The sequence below is a fragment of the Thermobia domestica genome, chromosome 10 (genome assembly GCF_964235325.1).
Source record: "Thermobia domestica chromosome 10, izTheDome1.hap1.1, whole genome shotgun sequence".
NCBI classification, from domain to species: Eukaryota; Metazoa; Arthropoda; class Insecta; order Zygentoma; family Lepismatidae; genus Thermobia; species Thermobia domestica.
The window spans coordinates 193,948,781-193,974,571 of NC_137463.1; the positions used below are offsets into that span (position 1 = coordinate 193,948,781).

General features: G+C 37.7%; 1 protein-coding gene across 1 annotated transcript in view; it reads left to right on the plus strand.

Annotated features, from left to right (window-relative positions):
• Positions 1 to 11,059: 11,059 nt before the first annotated feature.
• LOC145662916 (uncharacterized) overlaps positions 11,060 to 25,791 on the plus strand; it is a 29,076-nt gene continuing 14,344 nt past the window's right edge. Inside the window, exons 1-2 of the mRNA XM_081728921.1 lie at positions 11,060 to 11,217; positions 21,767 to 21,839. Coding sequence (XP_081585047.1) covers positions 21,773 to 21,839 — 67 coding nt within the window. The 5' untranslated portion in view covers positions 11,060 to 11,217; positions 21,767 to 21,772. The remainder of the gene's footprint in view (positions 11,218 to 21,766; positions 21,840 to 25,791) is intronic.

Consider the following 25,791-nt stretch of genomic DNA (forward strand, 5'->3'; position numbering starts at 1 on the left):
ATCTGTCACGATATTGACGTGTATTATTATTTTATGTCAATGAGAAATGTGTAAAGAATCATATACTTTTTTAAAAAAATGTTTCTGACAATTGATTACAGAGAAAGACACGTAATAAAAATGCATAATTAATAATTAATTATGCAGCAATTAATTATATAATTTTGTATAAAATCACTTTTAATCAACATATAGTCAATGAAATCGTGTTTTCATGCACACAGAACATGAGTAATGCATTAATATTAGTAAATCTCAAAATGGCAAATGTCCCCTTTAAAGAGCCACTTGAAAGTGTCACTTTCTGTAAATTTAAAATTTTCGATTATTTATTCAGAAAATGACTAATGTGTAATTAACTTATGCTTAAAGTGTGAAATTTGGTATGTAAGCTCCTAATTAAAAACAAGGGAATACTTGTTTTAGCGTCTTCGAAACTTCCGTTCCTAAGGAAGAAAATTGGTCATTTTTTTTTAAATTATATTAAAATTTTCGGTTTTATATTTATTATATCTTATACTTTATTAAATCTTCCACGAGGAAGATACCTCTGCTAGTGTCCCAATAACCTTAATCTACAAAAAGAGCAAACCTTCTGAAATAAGTACTATTATCTTCGAATTTTGTACAAATATTCTCCTTCCATCCTTGCTGAAGATAAAATGGAATTTTTGCGAAATGAGGCTCCTGTGGAAGAATGGAAACTTCAAAGTTTTCTTCTTCTTCTTGTTCACCCAACCAAACCTCTGAAACCTTGTATGAATAAAATTTTTGTATATACTTTAGGGCGTAGGTATATACGTCGGGATTTTGCGAAATGCGAGCCCTAACCACGACCAGGGTACGGGGCTTTAATCTGATGCAGTTGGCGGGTCAAAATCAACTCTCACAGCATATTTCGTTCTCCACAACACAATTTCATCTGTAGGGAATGCAAGAAGCGAGAGAGAGAGAAAGTCAAGTGAAGTAGGCCTAACCGCGGGTCTACTATTTACTTATTTATTTCAGTTTTAAAAAAATATGTATATCAGGCCCATAGCTAGGGGAGCTCAGACACCATGAAACTTTCATTTGTTTGTTAATATCTACCGTACGTATGAATGCAAGGGGAACTCCAGCTATAAAGGAACAAAGTTCAGTCGCTTTTTCACCCACCAGCTTCGAATATCGATATGTCATCTAAGATATACTTGGAAGATCAAAAATAGTCCCCATCAGCATCGACGACCTTCTGCCAACATTCTGGAAGGCCATGGATTCCATCGCGGTAGAATTTGGTGGACCGTGAAGCGAAGAAGGTATCAAGTGCATTTTCACCTCTATTAGGGATTTGAACTCGCGTTCTCGAAGGTGATTGTCCAATGAATTGAACAGGTGATAATCGGCCGGTGCAATGTCCGCGGAGTATGGCGGATGCAATAGTGTTTCCCATCCAAAGTGTGGAATGGTGTCCCGGATCATCCTAGCCATTGAGGCTTAGCATTGTCCTATAACACTGTAACAGGAGAACCGTTTTGCGATTCAGAAGTGCTGGCTCCAGAGTTTTGAGTTTTTCTTGAACATAGTTCAACTGCTGGCAGTACGCTGTTGCATTGATGCTGTGATCAACTGGTAGGAGTTCCCGATGCACGATGTCGCGAGCAGTCCACCAAATACACCGGAGGAACTTCTGGTTCCGTCTGTTTTGGAACTCGTTCATGGGATGCTAGCCAATGATGATGGCGCAGTGGAGATTCGTACAGGAGCCACTTCTCATCACATGCCAACACCCTGTTCAGGAATGGCTCCTTCCTCAGACAAGACAGCAAACAAACACAGGTGTCTGCTGGCGTTGCCTTCTGGCCCGGAGTCAAATCACGTGGAACCCATCGACGCAACTTGTAGTACTCCCCAAGTTGATGGAGGTGCTGCCAAATGGTTTCTCCACTCACGCTGAATTATAGTCTCAGTTCCTTACATGTCTGGCCACTGTTTGTCTCAATTGCTGCCTGAAGATCTTCATTTTGTGTTGTTTTCGTGTTGGTCTTCCGGAACGTTGTGCTTCTTCGAGTGTTTCAACGTCATTAAACTTGTTAAACCACCGCTGCACTGTTCGGTAGTCACGACACCCTCATCAAACGCCTGGCATATCTTCCGGTCCGGTGCAGTGGCGTTTGACCCCAGTTTGAACTCGTACAGCATACACGCCCTGTAGACACTCTGTAGGGGTCCGGTGTTCAGTCTGTCCTTACGCAAGTTCACGGTGTAACTGAACTGCCACAACCAGGCACTAAGTTGGATATATCCACCCCAACAACTGACCTTCGCCTTATCTCCATTCGCATTCAACTTACAGTGTGAGGGCCAATGGAACACAAGACTCCAAAAAAGCACAGGGCTTTCTTGGTTACCTTTATAGTTCTCCCTTTCCCCAGATGATTTAAGCTCCCCTGTCTTAATGTTCTCGCTACGAAGTATAGTCAGATTTTTTTTTTTTTTTTGGCGAAATTTAATGTTAGATGTAAGTTTTGTGCTTTCAGGGATTATCGATTTTTGTATGAACTTGTTTCTACGCATTATGAGAAGCAGAAAAAGATAAAACGATTCACGCGAAAATAGACAAAGCAAAGCAATATGATCTTTTTTTTTTCATATCATACATAATTGAAAAATGGTAGATAAGATTAATCAGTCAGGGGTGAGAAGGAAATGGTGAGGAGATTTGACCATATAAACTTTTTTTTTTCAAGTAGCGTTCTTATAATATCAAATAAATTCATTTTGTTGCAAGTACTGAATGAGCGCACCGTAGGGGAGTTTCTACAGTGTATTCAACGCTTTTCCAAAACAGTAATTTAGATATTAGTAGCTTCAATTATCCGCTTCGCTGGCTTAAAATAAAAATTAGTAATATATTCCATTAGTCAGCCTTTTCTACTATTACTGAAGCGCTTTCTGATAGACGATGGTTTTTGTCTTAGAAATTAAACATCACTATTATGGGCTGAATTTGGATTTAAACGGCATCAGAAGAGTAACTGTTCATCTCAGCGACCCCGAAAACTATGGATTCAATACTAATATCGGTCATTTTCGATAATTTTATATATATGTCCCCAATGGCGTATTTAGGGGGGCTTTCGGGCTTAAGCCCCCCCGAAATCTTACTTACTATAGTAAATAAAGTATATGAAATATCTTGCAGAATTTTCACATTTTCATGCAAAGCCCCCCCCCCCGAAAGTTAGCAAAGCCCTCCCCGAAACAAAATCGTAAATACGCCACTGTATGTCAGTGTTGGGCAAAATCAATTGAAATCAATTGCAATTGATCAATCAATTGAAAGTAATTGCTCTGAAAATCAATTGCAATTGATTTCAATTGCAATTGATTTCAATTTGTAATTGACAATTAATTTCAATTGCAATTGAATTCAATCATAAAATTTGCAATTAAATTTTCGTCAATTGTTAATTGTTAATTGGTCACCAGGCAATTGAGACTTTTAATTGTTAATTGTCAATTGCAAAGGGTGCAATTGAAACATTCAATTGTTAATTGCAATTGACAATTGAAACTTGTAATTGTTAATTGTAATTGTTAATTGCAATTGAAATCAGCACTTAAAACGGAAGATAAGAAGATGTGTGTATATTGTATTGTCCACTTGTTACTGTTTTACATATTTCAAATAAGGTACTTATAAGAAATGCTGGATACCTACCATCCCTCCCCCCCGGGAAGAAAGCCGTGAAACTAAGTATTTTTTAAATATATTATGTTTATGGTTCTACCCCCTCGAAAGAACTCTATATGCCCGTCATGCATACAATAGGAATGAGCACGAGCGAGTTTTCTTTAAAACTCGACTCGACTCGAAGCAGACATCTTTGAGTTCGACTCGAGATCTCGGCTCGAAAAATTTTCCCCAACTCGACTCGAATTCGGATCGAGTTTCCAGTCGAGTCGAGCCAATTCGAGCTAAATCCTTTGTGTAGTTCCAAGTACTACTATCTTCAAGTATCCTACATAGACAATATAATTATCAATGATACTACTACTACTACTAGACCCTACTATAACTAATTATTATTATAACACCGTGTATCTGTATAAACATGGAATATAGGCGGTTTGTATCGGAATACTAAAAATTAGTTGACTGTCGATCTCGGTAGTCAAGAAATCTTCAGGAGGCAAGGACATCGGTCACGAGGTTCTTGGTTTGAGTTCAGGAGGAGCAAGTATTCGGGCTCGAGCCAAAAATTGTTAGAAGTTATGGGACTCGCCAAACATGTTTAAAACTGCTCGACCCAGGTTTAGGGTGGTCAACGACTCAAGCGGCTCGCTCACAGCTCATTCACTTATCGAGCCGAACCGAGAAGTAAGCCGAGCCAACAGCTCATCCAACCGAGCCAGCTCGAGCCGATGGCTCACACGAGCCGAACCGAACCGAGCTGATTGCTTACCCCAACCGAGCCGGTTCGAGTCATTGGCTCAGTTAAGCTGACTCGAACTCAGCCTATGGACTCGTTTCAACGGACCTGGTTCGAGCCATTGGCTCCAATCGAGCCGAGTCGATAACTTGTCTTTACCGAGCCGGTTCAAGCCATTGGCTCAATTGAGCCCAGTAGATGGGTAATCCCAACCAAGCCAGCTCAAGCTGTACGCTCAGTTGAACCGAGCCGGGCCGGTTGACATCATATTCCGGTTGGGCTTCTACTTTGGCTAAAAAAATGGACCGTGCAGTTCTCAGCCTTGATGGTAAGAAAAAAAAAATATATATGAAATCTTTAGTTTTATGTCCCACGATTATGCCGGTTAGGCTAAAGGAGACGGTGATGATGGGAAATGAATGAAATGAAGAAAGTAGGAGGAAACGGGAGAACCCCGAGAAAATCCACGAGCACGGTGTTTGTCCACCACAAAGTCCAAACTGTGCGAGCTGGGATCGAACCAGGGACCTCAAGCACCGGAGGTGAACGCTCTACCACTGACCCACCGCACCCCCTGGTAAGAACTACAGTATATACTTATATATTGGTGCTCACGGCGTCATTAACTTGTTCCACCACCAACGAATTTCAAGGTACTTTGTTTTGCATCTTTTGTGCGTGTTTTGTGTCGCTTTGTGCGCCTATTCCCACATTTTGTGCATCACCGGAAGTGGGTCAAAATGGGCCTACAAATATGGCGGAACAAATTATTGCTCTTCCGCCACCAATGAATTTCGAGGTCGTTTCCTTCACATCGTTTTGTGCGTCTACTTCCGTTTTGTGCGTCATGGGAAGTGGGTTAAAATGAGTCCCAAAGGTGGAACGAAAATGACCAAGAGTTCCGCCACTATTGAATCTCGAGGTCGTTAATTTCACATCGCGTACCCTTGTGCGCGTATTTCGACGTTTTGTGCGTCACTGGAAGACGGTCAAAATGGGCCTCGAATGAGGGACGAAAATGACCTACTGCTCCGTCACTACCAAATTTCGTGGTCCTTCCTTTCGCATCGACTAGTGAATGTTTCGTGCCGTTTCGTGCCCTTATTTCCACGTTTGGCGCGTCACCAGAAGTGTGTCAAAATGGGCCTCCAAAGTGTGACCAAAATAAGCCATTGTTCCGACACTATCGAATTTCTAGGTCGTTTCTTTCGCATCGTTTAGTGCCTATTTTTTTAAAAAAAAGTTTTCTGTACCTACTTCCTCGTCTTGTGCGTCACCGGAAGTGACTTAAACAGGCCTTTAAAGTAGGAGTTAAATGGCTCACTGTTCCGCCACTATCGAATTTCGGGGTCGGTTCTTTCGCATCGTTTAGTGCCTGTTTTGTACGTTTTGTGCGTCACCAGAAGTGTGTCAAAATGGGCTTCCAAAGTGTGACGAAAATGACCCACTTCTCCGTCACTACCGAATTTCGTGGTCCTTCCTTTCGCATCGACTAGTGAATGTTTCGTGCCGTTTCGTGCCCTTATTTCCACGTTTTGCGCGTCACCAGAAGTGTGTCAAAATGGGCCTCCAAAGTGTGACGAAAATGACTCACTCCTCCGCCACTACCGAATTTCGAGGTCCTTCCTTTCGCATTGACTAGTGCCTGTTTTGTTACGTTTTGTGCCCCTATTTCCACGTTTTGTTCGTCACCAGAAGTGTGTCAAGATGAGACTCCAAGGTGTGACGAAAATGATCCACTGTTCCGACACTATCGAATTTCTAGATCGTTACTTTCGCATCGTTAAGTGCCTTTTTTTTTAAAGTTTTCTGCACCTATTTCTCGTCTTGTGCATCACCCGAGGTGAGTTCAACGGGGCTTTAAAGTGGGAGTTAAATGGCTCACTGTTCCGCCACTATCGAATTTTGGGGTTGGTTCTTTCGCATCGTTTAGTGTGTATTTTGTACCGTTCTGTTCGCCTACTTCCACGTTTTGAGCATCACCAGAAATGCGTCAAATGGTCCATCAATGTGTGAGGAAATAGAGCCATTGTTCCGCCACTATCGAATTTGGAGGTCGTTTCTTTTGCATCGTATAGTGCCTGCTTTGTACTGTTTTGTGCTCCTATTTCCACTTTAGTGCGACAATGAAAATGGGTCAAAATGGCCTACAAGTATAGCGGAATAACTTAATGCTGTTCCGTCATCATCGAATGTCGAGGTCGTTTCCTTCACATTTTTTATGCATGATTTGTGTCACTTTGTGCATCAGTGGGGGAGGGTCAAAATGGACCTTGAAAGTGGAATGAATATGTCTTTTTCTGCCATATTTGTAGGTCGTCTTTGACGCACTTTCGTTGGCCTACAAAACGGGAAAATATGCGCAGAAACGGTAAAAACATGCACTAAACAATGCGAAAAAGCGACCTTGAAATTCGATACTGGTGGGAGAGTGGATCATTTTTCTTCCCACATTGAATACCCATTTTGACCCACTACCATTGATTCACAAAACGTGGAAATAGGCTTACAAAACGGTAGAAAACACGCACATGATGATGTGAAGGAAACGACCTCGAAATCGTTCCTGACGGAACAGCCCCCGTTGACCCACGGCCCGCAGCCGAATACGGTAAATTTGGAAGTTAATTCGATCGGAGTTTCACCATTGATCTCAGCGACCGCGAAAACTATGAAATGGACACTGATATCGTTCAACTTTTACATGTCCCGGTAAACGCCCCCTGAGACCCCCTGGTTCGAATTTTGTTGAAAACGCTTTGCCTTGGTGTAGGACCTGGACCAAGTATCTTTGACCAAAATTTGGTAACTCTCGGTCGACTTTTCTGGCCGGTCCCGGTAAACGTCCCCTGGAGACCCCCTAGTAAGAAATTAAAAAAAAAAACTCTTCGTCTTGGTCTGGGGCCTAGACCAAGCTACCCGTGACCAAATTTTGAAAAGTTTCGGTCCACTCGTCTCGTCCACAGGCCGCACAAAGATAGACAGACAGACACATGAACAAACTCTATTTTATTTATATTAGAAAGGTCAGATCCGCCGTTATTGTATTAGTGCGGTGCTTGAGCGATTGATCGTAGAAATTCAAACTCCGATGAGTGATAATTTTATATGCTTGTTTTATTACAAGTTTAAACTCTTTAGTCAGTAGAGAAGAGGGCGTGAATCATGGGTCAGAGTTGATGACAATGGGTTTTGGTGGGTCTGTGGGTCACAGTGGGTAAGAGTGGTTTATGGTGGGTGGTGGGTCACAGTGGGTCACGGTGGGTCGTGGATCACGACGGGTGGTGAGCCAATTGGTCGTGGCAAAAGCTTTCATTGCCCCACGCCCTCTCTGAACTACAGTGTTGAAAATTAATCAGTGAAAATCAATTGCAATTGATCAATCAATTGAAAGTAATTGCTGTGGAAATCAATTGCAATTGAATCAATTGCCAATTAATTTCAATTGCAATTGAATTACAGAATTCAATTGCAATTACTTTCCACTGCAATTACTTTCAATCGATTGATCAATTGCAATTGATTCTCCTTTATTAATGGCCAACTGCAATTAACAATTAACCATTATTTATTTCAATTGTTAATTGCAATTAACAATTAAATTTACAGATTAATTGTTAATTGTTAATTCAATTGAAATTTGCCCAACACTGCTGTATGTCCCCTTTCTAAAACCCTAAGTTCCACCGTTAAAGTGAAACGATAAAAAAAAAAAAAAAAAAAAACATCTATATGTTGAAAATTTGATCGAGATCGGTCGGGTGCTTCAAGAGCTATTAAGTCACAAACATAGTCACTTTCAATTTTGTTTATATAGATAGACTAGCTGAAAAGTCCGTTCTCCACACGGGGAGAATAGATTTATAGAAAATGTGAGAACATCCTCTCTCCGTTAGGATATGCATATCAATGAAAATGAAACAATAAAATCTCAGTATGATATTCTATTTTTGGCATAAATTTTGAATCTCCTAGCCCTTTAGCATACGCCCTTTGGTGAAAGTTACATAAAAAATAAAAACAACTTCGGGCATAGGTTACTACTTAACAAGAAGTCCATGTTTAAACATTCATTTTTCCAATTGTTGAACCGCATCCCCGTGATATGGTCACAAACAACAGGCAACATTAATTTTAATGTAAGAAATTATAGAAAGTATGTCTGTCCGCCTTAAAACGGGCATTTTCAAAAATGCTGAGACCAGGGATGGCCGGAACCAGTTCCTGGTAGAGCCGGTTTTCGGCTTTGAAGGAATCCGGTTCAAGAAGATCCGGTTCCGGAACCAGGTTTTCGGATCCAGATCTCTACCCTGGTTCTTCGGATCAGGTCTGAAACTAGTTCTGAAAACCGGATCTCCATGAACTGGTTCCTCGCGGAACCGGTTCCGATCAAACCTGAACTTTGTAGCCATTCTTACGCTAAACCCAAGCTGCTGGTAGGCTTTGAACAGTGTGCTAGATGAATGGTGCAAGCGATAGACAGGCGTCCAAACGGCGGCTGCTTGGCTCATTTGGCTAAATAGACTGGGTAACTGGCAAACTCATTGGCTAAACAAGCAAATTGGCAAACTCATTTGCCTAAAGACCCACTGGTGGACCAGATTTCTTTTTTGGGGGGCACAAGGGGGTCTGGGCGGGGAGGGCACAAGCACGTAGTCCTCTTTGCAGTGTTTTGAAGGTGAACTTTGTGCTTTCTTTACGGGTCTTTGCGGGAATTTTGGTTCCAGGTCTGGAACCGGTTCCTAAGATCCGGTACTGGAACCTGGTTTTCGGATCCACGTCTGGAACCATTTCCTAAAATCCGGTTCTGAAACCGGGTTTTCGGATCCAGGTCTAAAACCGGTTCCTAAAATCCGGTACTGGGACCGAGTTCAGATCCAGGTTTGGAACTGGTTCCTAAAATCCGGTTCTGGAACCGGGTTTTTGGATCCAGGGCTGGAACCGGTTCCGAAACCGGTTCTGAAAACAGATTTTCAAGAACCGGAACTTTGTGGCCATCCCTAGCTGAGACACGAGTCCTGCCCTGATTTTTAATGAAGAGTTTATGTAAACTCAATTTTGAAAATGAAATGAAATGAAATCTTTGAATTTTACCGCCTACGGCAGCGTTTCCCAACCGGTGTGCCGTGAATGGGCCGTTGATGTGCCGCGAGGAATCGAAACAAAATTATTAATTTTATAGCAATCAAATTGCAAAACCTAGGGAAAAATGTATATTTTTGTATTTCACATTACTATGAACCACTACTGTGAATCTACAATTTTAAGTTTCATACCGGGTTACTGTTCTGTACATTTCTATTGTTGATAAAAATGGTTATCATTGTTATGACCATTATTGCTTCTTTATTGTTGCAGACTATTTCGTAACTTGAAAATTTAAAATATCATTCAATCCTTTCGACAAATTACCTACATTTGTGTTTTAAAAGTAAAAGAGATTTGTTCGTTCGTTATTTAGTGATCTTCCTTCTTAGTAAAAGGTTGGATACAGTTTTTAAAAAGAAAGCGTATTTTTAAAAACCTCGTCCAATTTTTCATTGCAATTGTTTTCTATTTTTAAATTAGAATAAAAAATAAGAATAATGATTTACCACGGGGAAAAAACAGTGATAGAGCTTTCTTTTCTGTGAGAAGGAGATCAATAATCACAGAAAAATACCACTGTACTTAATATTTACAAATAATAATATCTATAAGTGTGCCGCGAGAATCCAAGTAACACCCGTGTAGTGTGCCGCAAGTTGAAAAAGGTTGGGAAACGCTGGCCTACGGTTATGCCGGCTAGGCTAAAGGAGACGGTGATGATGAGGAATGAAATGGTGAAATGAAGAAAGTGGGAACAAACGGAAGAACGCCGAGGAAACCTATGCACACGGTGTTTGTCCACCACAAAGTCCTACGCACCAGAGGTGAACGCTTTACCACTGAACCACCGCGCCCTCAAAAATTCAATTCTACGTGGGCTTGTGATAAATTCAATTTTGCGCAAAAAATTTGACCCCCTTCTTACCTTAGGATATATGTATTTTATTAAAATAACATAATAAAATCCATTTCGAGGTAACTAAATCCAGAAATTCATTTCAAATTTTTCAGCCCTTTCCCCATGATAGATCACAAACAATATCTTTTTCATTTTTATGTAATAGATGTGTCTTGGAGCAATCGGTGGACAAGGTAGAACACGAGACAAAATCGGGATTGTACAGAGAAAAGCTAAACTTATGGTTACCCAAGTTAAATGTTTAAATTATATTTGAGATTGGAAAATTAATTTCGAATTGTCTGAAAAGTGATTTCGGATATACTGTAGATATAACTCCATTCTGATGGACTACATACAGACTCTTGACATACATATCACTGGCATGAGTCAACTGTTATTTAAAAAAAAAAAGAAGAAGAAGAAGAAGAAGAAGAAGTATTGCATCACAGTGCTGTGATGTTGCGCAAAGATTTTTTGGTAGACTTATTCTATTATTTTAAGCAAAAATAAATATGTAAAAAGAATATTAAAAGTAAATATACAGACAAGTTAAATTAACAACGTGTAGGTCTATATATTTGAGAAAAAATAAGAAAATGTATTTCTTTGTCAAACTTCAAAAACGGGAATTTCCCTTTAGATTGTTCTTACGACACTCTCGCTGAGCATCCAATCACAGCGCACCATGTATAAATAAAATCAGTTGCATCTACGCGAAGAAGGTTATACAACTTCATACGCAACAGGTGCTAGCAGAGAGAACCAAAGGGTTACTTCTACTACAACACAGGCAAAGGAAATCAATTCCATCTCGTAAGTAGATCAGTAATTGCAGTTAGAAGTTCTTAATAAGCGTTTATATGAAAAAAGGATTTGCAATATTTTCCACTTCTTTCAGAAATAATATTTTATTCGTTAATACTGTTTGCCAAGCATTAGCATAAAGAAAAATATCCATATTATATTTTATAATCCCTATTCCATTAGTTATATCGGAAGATACAACTTAATTCTAATAAGGTATGTCTTATATGCCACGTATAGTATTGCATTTTAAATTGGCATTATGATATGTAAGACCGTCTACAGATTTTCGTTCGCTTGTTTGCGTACGTACGTGTTGGCACAATGCAGTGTATTCTTCAATCGTATCCTGAAATTTGATCTCGCTAACAATATTTGTTGCTGTTAAAGCTAATGTAACTAACTGTAGGTCTCATTGCAGCAGTATAATTTCGGATTTCTATTCAACAAAATTAACTTGATGTTACCAAAGAGTAAACGAAAGGATTTAACGGGTACATAGCGATACCATTTAGGTTACTGTGTGTAAAATCTGTATACATATACAATCGTGATGGCCGATGATTTTATTTTTTCAAGGACTCAAGATTAGGTTTAATGATAAAACGATGCTTTTCATTGCTTGCTTTATTTTTATGCAGGAAAGTGAGCCCGTGTCATATCGACAGCTCACTCGTGGCCATATGGTTAGCGTTCGTCTCTTCGGCACGGAGACCGGGTTCGATTCCCAGCTAGCATGTGGATTCGAATCCCACGTTAATCAGTAGGTTTACGTATTTTACTTTAGTGATATATTTTACTCTCATCTTCCCTACATATATTGAAACAAGCAGAAGATGGATAGGGTCAGTACGAGCGATACGTGAAGAAAGCTTCGTGCAGGTCAAATTTTGGCGAACCGCTCGAAATAAATGTTGAAAAATTATTATTCTTTAACTTCCTTTGTATTGTTCTTCAAAAGATATGCGCTATGCAATATGACATTACCCTATTTAGCACAGGTAACATAGGGTAACCAAAAGTAACTGTTGAAAAAATACAATCCTTTTACGATTTGCGTATAAATACGACATCCTTATGTATGGAATAAAAACTACAATGAAAAAGTACGAACCAAACTGAGCTAAATGGCCACTAAAAAGACGAATGCTGTCTAACCGAGTTAGGGCAGGGCGAAACTTTTCCCCTCTTAGAAAGCAGTCGCATCAGCACGGTGCGTATATTCGTAAGCTAAGGTAGTGAAAACAAGTAGGTTTTGGCAATGATACGAGTTTCAATAGCACTTCTCATGATTTCATACTAGCAGCAAATACAACTTACGTACACTGTACAGAAATACACCGCCGCTAGAAAATACTATCTAATACTGTCCTCTTTCCTATACACTCCCTTCTTTTATCCGTCATAAAGCACTTGAAATTATTTTATACTAGTAACCCTACACTTCTAGACATAACACAGTTGTATTATTTTGTAGACTATATAATGTCACCTGCACATTGAGAACAGAATACTGCTCTAACATATTGACAAAAAAGGTCTCATGTTCAAAAACAAAAAAATAATTGTATTTTCCTTTAAGGAGTGAGAGAAACCTCTTTGGAATCAGGGGTAAAAATGAATTTGAAAAGGTGGGGCGATGGTAGGTAGCGACATGATGCCACACCGTTCCCCCTGCTTATTTTTGCCCATTTATTTTTTTAGGAACTGGGGGGACGCCGTACATATTTTTTCGAGGTGGGGTAACTGCGTTTCCTCGCACTTTTACCCCTGTTTGGGATACATTGCTGAGTCATAGACTTAATATTTCATCATTATGCGCAAACGGATGAAAGGTTCTGAGGGGCGTAAAATATTATGCGCTCTAACACTTGAAGATATTATCTAGTTTGTACGAACAATAGATTTAGAACAGATTATTGATTTAAAATATTGACAAAATACTTTTGTAGTCTGTGAAAATATCACAAAGCGCGCAGCTCGTTCTTCATGTGTCGCCAAGCCACAGAGTTATTTTCTTAGTGTTCAAAAGAATGGAAGAGCCGGAGAGATCGCAAAATATTTCACACCGTGACACTTGGATATGTGAACTAGTTTGTGCTAGCGATATTCTAAGAACAGATTATTGTTCTAATGTAGCCGGTACAAAAATACTTGAGAATAAGTTTCCGGTAATACAGTTTCCAATTGGTAGACCGTTCACCTCTAGTGTATGAGGTCCCAACTCACGTCAAGTGGGCTTCGTCTCGGACAAACATCGTGTGCGTGGTTTTTTCGAGGTTCTTCTGTTTCCTCCCACTGTCTTGATTTCACCATTTTCATTCACTCTGGACATAATCGTGGGACGTAAAACAAAGAGTTCATTTAATTTCATGTTTGTACTAGCAATAGATGGGTAGAAGATAATTGGTCTAATATAGTGACAATAAACTTCTGTCGTCTCATCTCTTTGAAATCACATAAAAAGTTGTATCTTCGCTTAAGCGAAGCGCCCAACCCTTCTGGATCCGCCATTGCCTCCTCCTTCCCCCAGGAAATTAAACCTGGCGTCGTCATTCGGTAACACATGAAACAAAGATAAGTTCGTTAACTATTCATGTGCACGGGATCACGTGGCATTGGGGCACCAGTTTCTTTTTTGGGTCCATGTTCCGTTAAGGGGGTCCAAACCTACACTGGACCCCCTTAAGCTAACCTAACGTAACCTAACCTGACCTAAGCTAAGCTAATCTAACCTAATAGAACCTAATATAACGTTACATTATGTAATCAAACGAAAATCAATAGAAAGAAGTGGTGTCAAAGACACTGGAACATTGACCCTTTTTTGTTTAATTACACACAAATTCAGTATTGTTTGGTAGGCTATTTGCTTTGTGCGTGGAGAGTCAAAGGTGTTATCATATGGCGAGTTAATTGTATTATAAGCAATCTGTAGTCTGATTGTTTGTGCTTGGGGGGGGGGTGAGGATTTGTTCAGCCTAAATCAGTGGAATCTTCGAATTTGGAACAGAGCAAATCTTGCATTTTAGTTTTATGGTCCAGATATTCAGAGATGCAACGTATCAGTTTCATACAGTGAGTGCATTCCCGTATTTAAATCAACCCTTGTACTACCGTATCTGCTTTTCTTTAACTATAGAATTTTGTGCTTTTCTTTCCCCTGATGTCCGAAATATAAGACATGCTTCGGTGTATGGGGGGCATATGATTCTGATAAGGTGTTGAAATAAGTTTAGCTTTTAGAAATTTTGTTCCGAGTGGCGGAAGGGGGCAAAATCAAAATGTGAAGGAACTGCACTGGGACAGTCTTTGTTGAATGACGTGTCCTGTGTCAAGTGTTTCTCAATTTAATTTGTCTTAGCTCCGGGGAAGCGATTGGCCAAATTCCTCCGTCCCCGGAAATATGCCTACGAGAAACACTTGGCTAAATAAACTTGTGTTACACAGGCTTGCCAACCATACGATAATTTATCGTGATATACGATCATTGAAGTCTTAATGCTATATAGAGTATATACGATACTGCCCTTGCAATAATAGGTGAATAAACAATAAATTTAGTACTCACATTTCTTTTTAAAGTTTTCCAATGTGCAAATAAATTGTAGATGTGAATTAAAAATTATGAAACACACATACTGAGGTTTTTAACGGTCATTCCCCTTAAAATAAATCAATAACGATTTGAGAATTGGCAGATGGCAACCCTGCATCCATTCTTTGAATTCAGATACGTTTACGAGGGGATAGAAATATTGTTATTGTTCAGAGTAGTGTTAAGAGATTTAAAAAAATGATGAGGGCAGTGACGCTGATTTCGAGTTCGAATCTGAAAATTCCTAGGTAAGTTTGTTATATATATTATTGTTATTATTAGTAATATTATACTTTTTCTACAATTATCACGTATATGACCATTATACGATAATTTTAAAGACGAAAATCAATAATTTTCTTCTCCGAAGTAGGCAACTCTGATGTTACATGAGACGCTGAAGAAACAACGTTAGACGCAGAAGAGCTTTTTATATATTTCCTTCACTTCTGAAGACTGGACGGGAAGGGGGGGGGGTTCATTTGGTTCAAATGTTATATCACATCCTGCATCGACCTCTCATGCCGCGGAAAGGTTCATATAACTTCTAAATAAAGGGAAAAAATCAGGAAATAAATGTTACATAAATTTGCAAAATAAGCCAAGAAAATTTTTATACGAGGTGAGAAAAGCTTTACGAGACGAGACTTTACAAAAAAAAAAAAAATAATAATAATAATAATAATAAAATAAAAAATAAAAAAACTTGGGCAACACCAGATGTATGTATAACGCGCACCTACCGGGTTCCACCATGTCTTGACCCACTCCCCCCCCAAAAAAAACTCCCTAACTTAACAAATTTGTACACTTTATCAAGAAAAGTATACTTGTTTAACAAGAAAATGTTGATGTAGTTTGAAAATTTTATCTTACACTTCATCTATACTCTTTTTCTTATAGTAACTCCGCGCAGCGTAGTTGCTAACGCTCTTGCCTTCGGTGTGAGAGGTCCCGGGTTCGATTCCCGGTGGGACCGTTCGATCGAAAAAGTGTTAAACGGTTTTTCAGGCCAGCCACCCTGAATGACGTTTTCCTGGGTTTTCCTCATTCACACCAGGCAAATGGTGGGGTGGTACTTAACTTATAGTTCCCAGGCCGCTTGCTTCCTTCCCTTTCCACTGATAGTGTAGTCGCCGAGGGACGTCATCCCTCAAAGGTGACGGGCTAAATGGCCTCAGATGCCGAAAGCCCAGAAATCTAAATGCTAGGAATCTTTCTCTTATAAAAACAATCTAGATCTGTTATTATTTATTCCTGAAAATATATGTGGAACAGGCACGTAGCCAGGATTTCGTGAAAGGGGGGGGTCCGTGACATGAAATACTGTGGTCATCACAAAAGGGGCTCGATCACTCTGAACTATTTTACTGGAACATATATTGGTTCGTTTAGCCAGTATTTCGTAACGGGGGGGGGGGGGGGTGACATGAAATTGTGAAGGCCCAGGAGCTCGATCAATCTAAAGTACTTTACTATCAACAATAAAATGAGTTTGTTAGGACAATAAAATGAGGATATGTTGGCAAGTATTTTAATAACAAACTATGCAGAAATTTCGAGCATAATAATAAAAAAAAAGTACTGAAAAAGATCTTGCAATATTTACGTCCTTCTCCTGTTTATTCAAATATAACAACTTTCCTTTCCTTATGACCTCAATTATTAAAAAAAAGTACATACTGAATACTGTCTTGTAAACCATCTTCTAATATAAATAAAATAAAGTTTGTTTGTGTGTTTGTCTGTCTGTCTGTCTGTGTGCGGTCTGGGGACCAGACGAGTTTATCGAGAGTTACCAAATTTTGGTCAGGTGTGCCTTGGCCCAGGCCCCAGATCAAGACTAAGCGTTTTTTCAAATTTCGAAACAGTGGGGCGTTTACCGGAACCGGCTTGGGAACCAGACAAATTGACTGAGAGTTACCAAATTTTAGTCACGAATACCTTGGTCCAGGCTCCAGACCAGAGTTAAACGTTTTTGTCGAAATTCGAACCAGGGGAGTCTCAGGGGGCCGTTTACCGGGACATGTAAAAGTAGTAGAAAATGACCGATATTTATTTACTTATTTATCACCAGATATAGCTCAGAGGCCATTTTACATTGAATATCCAACAACATTAACAATGAAAAGGATTTGGGAAGGTATCGGCCAGGGCCTGTTTAGTAGGTGCCATCCCGGCATTTGCCTGGTAGGACTGAGGAAAACCCTGGAAAACCTCAGTCAGGATGGTAGGCAGCGAGATTCGAAGCCACGACCTCCTGAATACGAAGCCAACGCTCTACCACTTGAGCTATTAGTGTCGAATTCATAATTTCGCGGTCGCTGAAATCAATGGTGAAACTCCAGTCGCATTAACTTCCAAATTCACGCTATTCGGCTCCGAGCCGGGGGTCACCGGAGGGGGGTGAAATACCAAGACATATAAGAGTAATCCAAAATGACCGATATTAATGTCAAATCCATAGTTTTCGCGGTCGCTAAAATCAATGGTGACACTTCCATTAGCGATGACTTGCAAGTATGCGGGCCGGGAGTCAGCGGGAGGTGGATACCGAGACATATAAAATATAGCCCAAAATGACCGATATTAGTATCAAATCCATAGTTTTCGTGGTCGTTGAGATTAATGGTGATACTCCCACAGACGTTGACTTCCAAATACAGCCCCTGTGCGAAGCATGTGTATATTCAACTAGTTTTACAATATATGCGTTCCTTTCTCTGTTGAATCAAATGCTAACAGAACTTTCTTTCAACATTTTTTTTTATTCAGTCAACTACTGTTGCTCCAAATGACAGGTTAAAAGAGCAACAGAAAATTGTCCTTGAAATAACATGTTTGATACTGCAAGGATGCAATGATGAAAAATTATGATTAAAAATGTCCACGCTGTTACACAACGGCACTTATGCTTTCGAAAGCTTGAAATCTCCCTGACTAGTAGCAGGAATTCTGAGAATTCCATAACTTTTCTTGAAATTTCAAATTCCCTGACTCTTCCAGAATACCTCGCTTACCTCGCCACCATATTGCAAGTAATACAAATCTCCTCATAAGAAAGAGTAAGCAAAAGCTTCCTGTAGTTTTCTTTTTAGTTTTTAACGCTAATCCTTCTTTTTGCCATTTCATTTTATTTTATTCTTCATTATTTTTTTCATTTCTGGTCTCGAACGGGGGGGTTCGGACCCCCCCCCCTTGGCTACGTGCCTGTGTGGAAGAACTTTACAATTACTTATCGTCTTTTCGGGTGCAGAATAATAGCCGTTCAATACTACACATACGTAATAGCATTTATGTTAGACATCCCTTCCTCCTGCAAGCTTGAACCACCCCCACGTTCAGGCACGTTGTGTGTGTCACCAAGTTTAATATGACGTATGTAAATAGATTTTATTGATAATGAATGGGGTATCAAAATACTTGTAGCGTGATTTAGATTTTGTTTACGCTGTATACTTTTTCTAGAGCTTGTTTATTGTTGAGCTCAGTTTACTGCTAGTTTCGAAAGAGTTAAATTTAGAAATAGTTTGTGGGGTACTAAAACATTCCATTTTGTCGTTTTCTTCACAATTGTTATTTCTATGTAGTTCTCAAGGAGGTTAAAGGAAGGAACCACGCACTTGATGGAACGAAGTGCCTACACTCATCTCATTTTAACGAACTGAAAAGGAGTAATAACAGACGTCAGACTTTTCGTGAGGAGGATGGAACGTTTCGGAAGAAGCCAAAGGGGAAAATGATGGTATTATGGTTGCCGCAGCGTACCTGTCGTTTCAGGGGTCCTCGATTCCTGTCAGGAATATGTTTGTGATTCACTGCTGATTCGGTCCTTAGCAGCTTTTATTATTATTATTATTATTATTATTATTATTATTATTATTATTATTATTATTATTATTATTATTATTATTATTATTATTTTAAAGGCTAGAAAATGTTGTATAGCACTGGGACCCAGACTCTTTATCTCTCCATGAGTCTGTAACTGTAGAAAGACGCATGCAAGCCAGATAGATGGACCCTTTTTTATTTTGTTTTATTGAGTGTCTTCGAGTATTCTCATTAAAAAAAAAAATCCGCAGCATTAGTAGTCAAGACTTCAATTTGGTAATGCTTAGACCTATTTAAAAAGAAAAGTAAACTTCAGTAGGCCGAACTGGCATAACGTCTTACGTATATTAAATAGACCTATAGTACAGCAATATGAGGTGCTGAAAACCTAGGCCTTAAGTGTAGCTAGGGACCCAAAAATCCATCCACTCAAATTTCTAAAATAGAGACCCATAAGAGAGAGTGTTTAGTGGTGTTTTGGTTGTTTTGATGCCAGTAATCTAACACAGGGGCGGATCCATGACCGACTTCTGGGGGGGGGGTTGTCATACTGCTACTTAGAGCTACTTTTAACAGCTTCAAACTCTGGAATGGGTTTTATTTATATACATAAAATAAGAAAGTTTCCACTTCTGGGGGGTAATCGCCCCGATCGTCCCCCCCCCCCTGGATCCGCCACTGGTCTAACAGCTGTAGTACTGTTAATTTTTCCTGTAGTACAGGGGAGAGTATGAAATGTATACTGAAAACCAATGAGTTTGTACTCCTGTATATTGAAATGGATCGCACATTGAGAACCACTACACTATATAAGTACAACGAATGCATCTTTTGAAATCATCCGTATCCGTAGTCCTGTGTAACTCCCATACACTTCATATTTAGTGCAAACGTTAGCGAAGATATTTATTTTATAGTTGTTGAACTTCTATGCCACTCAGAGTTCAGAATTTTAAGAAATGCTGTTATTATTATTATTAGTAATAGTAGTATTGGTAGTAGTATTATTATTATTAGTAGTAGTAGTAATATTGATATAAAAGAAATTAATTGAACACCCCACGTTTATGCTTTTTAGACTAAATGAAACGGATGAATAGTGAAAATAAATTATTGTGAAGCAGGGTTGGCTGCTTTAAACCAAAAACGAAAAATGTTCGTAAAAGTGTAGTCTAAGATCTTCAACACACATTTGTGGATTATTCCGTTTCACTCCCGTATATTATTCGTATTATATTCAGACCTAAATTCCCCATTCATTACTCGAAGTGATCTATACTACAAAAGCATTTTTTTTTTTTTTTACAAGTTTACGAATGTTTCTTTTGTGATTTTTTAATAGTATGTTATTATTGTTATGCAATTGCAATCAAAGAAAAATTTTAAATATTGTTTCGTTTTAATAATGTTTCTATTGATAAAATACATCGGAATGCCGTGCTTTTCTTTTGGAGGGAGGGGTCATACAAACCCTACGAGAGGCATCTATTAAAATCAGAAGTATCTATGGTATCTATTTACTATGTATAAACAGATCAGAGCCAAAGTGGACTCGAGTAATTCGTATTTTTATTCACTTTTCTTACTGGTATGCAAATTAAGTCGTTGTATTTCTTTAACTTGGACTAAATTAGTTCTCCTGTACTCTGCAGTATTTGAAATTGTTCATATGTGATTCTGTATAATGGTCTCACTTGTGCAACTGTTTATATTTTTGTCCTTCTGAAATTACTCTTGACAGTTATATCAACAAGTATGTAAAGATCAGTACAACGTTTATATATATATATATATATATATATATATAATGAGAAGTCCTTCGTGGGTGATTCGGCATATGTTCGCATTTGTGGCCAATTAGTCCCGCTTTCGAGTTCAAATGGAAGACAGTTTCTCCCTCGGATATAAGCCGAGAAGCGGTTTGGTTTCCGCTTTAAGCTTATGTGATCCCCTTCCAGCATAACCCGGTTGTTGCATAATAACACCAAGGTGAAACAAACTTATTTCTGTCCATATGTGATATAAATACGTAGAGCAAATTATTTAAACCACCAGGGTTCAAACAACCCCTCCAAAAAAAAAAAGTTTTTTGTTTCAATAAAACTCGTGGGTTCTACCAATCCTGTTGTGAAGTAGAAGCGAAAGAACCTTGAGAAAACCCAGGGACAAGATGACGTACATCACAATTCTTATCCTGAATCGAACGAGGAATACTCTGGCTAGTAGTATTGGTAGAAGAAAAGTAGTAGCAGTAATAATAATAATAATAATAATAATAATAATAATAATAATAATAATAATAGTAGTAGTAGTAGTAGTAGTAGTAGTACAGAATCATTGGAAATCAGGTTCAGATGAACTAAAAAAAAACATAAGTTAATGTAATACTGTAAAATACGATGAACTTGTGAAAGTATTTTCTCATGGATTCATCCTCATATTCATAAAATGGCGTAAGTGAAGAAATTTATAAACAGGTTAAAAATGAATTATTATTATTATTATTATTATTATTATTATTATTATTATTATTATTATTATTATTTGCTTAAATTAAAATGCTTATTCTAATGGGAGAAGAGCTTTACTTTTTCGCCAGGAATAACGGCTGTCTCGACCTTCTGAAATGCATTTTGGAACATCACTTTGGTTAACCTGAGCTATTTTCGTTTCACTTCGATTCAAGCACGATTGTAATAAGTGTATATGTGGGAGGAGGGGGCATAGCGGATTATTAAAGTTCAAATATACCTTTCAGATATTTTCCATGAGCCTCCCCCCTTGAAGAACTAACATATCAGCTAGTTGTATTAAACAGTATAAATGATATATTCAATTAAATATTAACAACACTTTAAATCATGTTTAAAATAAGTTATAGTCTGTATAGACCTGAAACTTTTGGTAATGGGCATAAATTATGGTCCTCAGGGGAATTCGTTAAGACCAATATCAGTAGGTAATCGTTAAGAATAATTATTTTAAAAAGAATCAGTCCTTTTTATATTTAACCTACCGTGAATTTAGTATTTCCTCATAGTCAAGTTATGTGCTTAATCTCTGACGCTTACTTTTTAAGTATATAAAAATATTAAATTACTAACTTACGTAATATTTGTCTTTCAGTAAACCATGGACAAAGCCGGACAGGCAAACAGAACCAACCAATGCAACCCCACCCATACTCCGACTGGGCCTGGTACGTATAGTATAGTCTCCCTATTGATTTATTTGTGCTTATTAAAATTGAATACAATTATTGTTATAGTCATTTGCGATACTTGTTTGTCTTTAATGATATTCGAGTATTTACAGTTTCACTTTTATACTTCATACTCGTATATCTTAATTGTTAATGAGAATTATCTCAGAACGAATTCTGGACGTAAAGGAAGAGTTTGTGTTTGTGCTTCACAGACTGGCAAAAAGCTTTCGAGAGGGTCAATTGGACAAAACCTTTACAAATACTTAAAGAAACTTGAGACAACCTGGAGAAAGCGACGGCTCATTCGCAACCTGTACATAAAGACAACGAGTCAAGTTGCGCGTGAATGAAGGAGAAACCAATAGTGTGGAGATTGGAAGAGGAGTCAGAGAAGGATGTATGTTGCCCCAATTATTCAACATTTACAGTGAATGTTTAATGAAGGAAGCATTAATGGGAATTTGAGATTTCAAGATTGGAGGTGCAGTGCTACAACCGAAGAAGCACTACAGGAAATGATTTGACAGGATAGCTGACACTGGGAAACTATATGGAATGGAAATTAACACAGAAAAATCGAAAGTCATGAGAATATCCCGTGGAAATGCACCCTTACAGGTCAGAGTAGAACAAAGAGTACTTGAAGAGGTTGACTATTTCAAATATCTGGGAAGTATTTTGACGAAAGACGCATCCTGCACCTGAGAGATCAGGTCCACAATTGCCATAACCAAACAAGCATTCAACAAGAAAAGGTCACTCTTTAACTAGCAGCCTTAATATTGGACTATGGAAGAAATTGGTCAAGTTGTAACGTTAAATTCTTCCGTTACAATCCCTGATTCCCAATATATATTGAATATTTATAAAGTTCGCGAGATTACAATAAATTACACATCTCAGTTATGCACTTTTTGGATATATATATATATTTTTCAGTATGTACCGTATTTGTCACATTAAAATAATATACATCCAATTCTAACAATATTGTTCTTCGTTCTATCTTTTTCTAGTTACCATATCAACTAAATAAACATGTTGTCATAGCAACGAAAAACAAGAAATATATCGATAAAATACAAAATATTTAAAATTATTTTATATGTTTTCTTCTTAACAGCTTGTGCCATTTAAATAGCACTTTTGCCCGTAAATAGAAACAATATTTAGAAGTACATACAAAATATACATTATCGTTGGAGCATTGGACTTTATGGTTTAGAGACTTGAACATTACGAAAGTTAGAGAAGAAATATATAGAGAGCTTCGAAATGCGGTGTTGGAAAAAGATGGAGAAAATGAAATAGACAGAAAGAGTAACAAACGAAGACTTTTTAAAACGGATAGGAGAGAAGATGACGCTTCTAGCCACCATCCTTCGTAAAAATGCCAATTGGATTGAACACATCTTGGGAAGAAATTGTCTTCATACCGCCATGGAAGGAAAGTGAGGAATAGGAAGAAAAAGAACACAAGTGATTGATGATTTGAAAAATAGAAGAAAATATTGGGAGTTAAAAGAGGAAGCCGAAAACCGAGAAACATGAAAGAAACATTTCCAGGTCCAAACTGAAAATTATGAAGAAAAGAAATAAGAAAAAAGAATAGAAAAGCCTCACTAGTCTTAGGACTTGCCAAAAGGCAGAATACTTAATAATCTTAATTACTTGACCTTTTGTAAGGAGTAGTAGTATAAGTATGTGTAGGATAGGCTGCACTTATTTTCCACGTTGGCGAGTCCTTTGTAGAATAAAAGAAATTATAATTTTCTATGCATGTTTTTTTTCCTATTAGATACATTTATTTGAAAACTAGGAAAGGAGTTCGTTGCAGTCTAGTTTGTATAAAGAGTATGGCATGTAATTATTATTTATTTTATTTTTATTTTACCTAAGGGCCATTGTTTCATAATGTCTATTAACTGAGTAAAGTTTTAAATTTTATGATAAATGTTTCTTTTCTCATAAATAAAGTTTGGAATGGGAGTTCTGTTTTCAGGAAGTGCGTTTTTTTTGCCTGGATGTCATACAAGTGTAGCATAAGCAAGTTTAGAGCAGACAAAAATTCTTTGAAAAGTGTCTGGTGTGCGAAACTTCTGATTTTTTAGAATGAACATGACATTCATATTTGCTACATTTATTGTACGTTTGTGTCAAATTAAATTCGTATGGATGGCCCAAAAGTAGAAGGTATACACCCCTGCATAGATCAAGTATAACATTATATTTTATGGATTTATTTGCTTCGACTGTTCCGGGCTTAAATTATAAGTAAAAAGACGTTAAGAACAAATAATAAAGAAACTAGATAGATCTGTTTGATAACAATAAGAAATGATATAAAATACGGGACGGGATTGTATACCTACTTTTGGGCCATCCTGTATATTACATTTACATTATATGTGGTGCTTACAATGAATATATCAGTTTAATTATTGTGAATTGAAGCTGTTGGCTTCTTGGTATGTTGTAAAAGTCATGACATTGCATTTATTAATATTTTGTCACGTAATTTACTTTTGCCACCGTGCTATTACATTCCTTTCTTGTTAAAATTCATTCCAGTCACTTACCGAGAAGTGCCTCGCAGGTATATGGTTAGCATATGCATCATTAATGTGGTAAGCCCGGATTCCATTTCCGGCAGAACTGCCTGTGGTTCGAATTCCATGGTATATGTAGATCCACGTCTCGTATAGCCTCAGTGCTGAAAGCGACGTTAAACACAAATCTAATGAAGTCACAGATTTGATATATTAAAAGAGAAAAGATCAGTATATCACAATGGAGGGGAAAGTCTTTTTCCAAGACCGTTTATAAATATTACAAATAACAGTGGTTCCAAATTTTGATCCTAGTGGAATTGTTAGTAGTTGGAAGTATTCAGTTGTTAAGAAATAATAATAAATACTTCTCAGTACCTCAAATATGACGCAGCCTGATAAATTGTGTAGACAAATTAAACTGACCAAATTTGTCTATAAATGCTTTACGATTTACTTTCTCGAATCGTGTTGGAAAATCAGTGTAAATAACATGATTACTTCCTTGATTTAATACGTTTATTGTGAAATTAATAACATTGAGATTAGATTTCTCATAAATCATGATGGAATTCTGAAACAAATAATTTTAAGTTATATGATTTTTGAACACGTTTATTAAAAAAAAATGAAATGTTTTGCAAAAGGGTGTACTATTAGATCACGAATTTGAATGTCTTGGTCAGTATTTGATTTAGAAATAATAGAGACTCTTTACTTTACATTTAATGAGAAGTTAACACGTTACAAGGTGAAGTGTAAGGGAAAGTAAAATTCTTCATATTGTATAAATTGGAGTAGCGTTTGTACGATAATTCCTTTCCATTTTAATCTTCCTATTGCCTTTTTAAATTTTATTTCTCAATCTCCTTGAGTCTTAAATTGTTCAATTTCTCACATGATTTGTTTCTGTTACTACTATTGTTTATATGTACTGTTTAAAATTGATGGAAATAATTGCTAGTATTCCCTGTAAGCGCAGGATCGAAGAATTGTTTTCCTCGGGAAAGCAAATCAGCTGAACTTTCCCTCACGTAAGTGCTGGGTCATCAGTTGTTGCTAGAATCGCGTGTTATTTAAGATTAAATTTCAATTTTTACTATTTTAGTTTCACTGTAAGTAATGTCTTTGGAGGTTACATCGGTAAAAAATTAAACTCTTATGGGTATAAATGGTACACTGTTTTCTGTCAAATGAGAACTTGAAAAAAGTTTCAAAATATGACATCTACATACTTATTTCAGAAATTGAGAAAATTGAGAGGCCAGATTTCTTTCGTGTTTAAAGTGAACATTGATATTTCTACCGGTAACTCACCTCTCCATCGTTAGTTTCAACGTGAATTTGATTCACATAGATTTGTTTTAAGGTTAATTTTGAGCTTGGACTGATGTGTG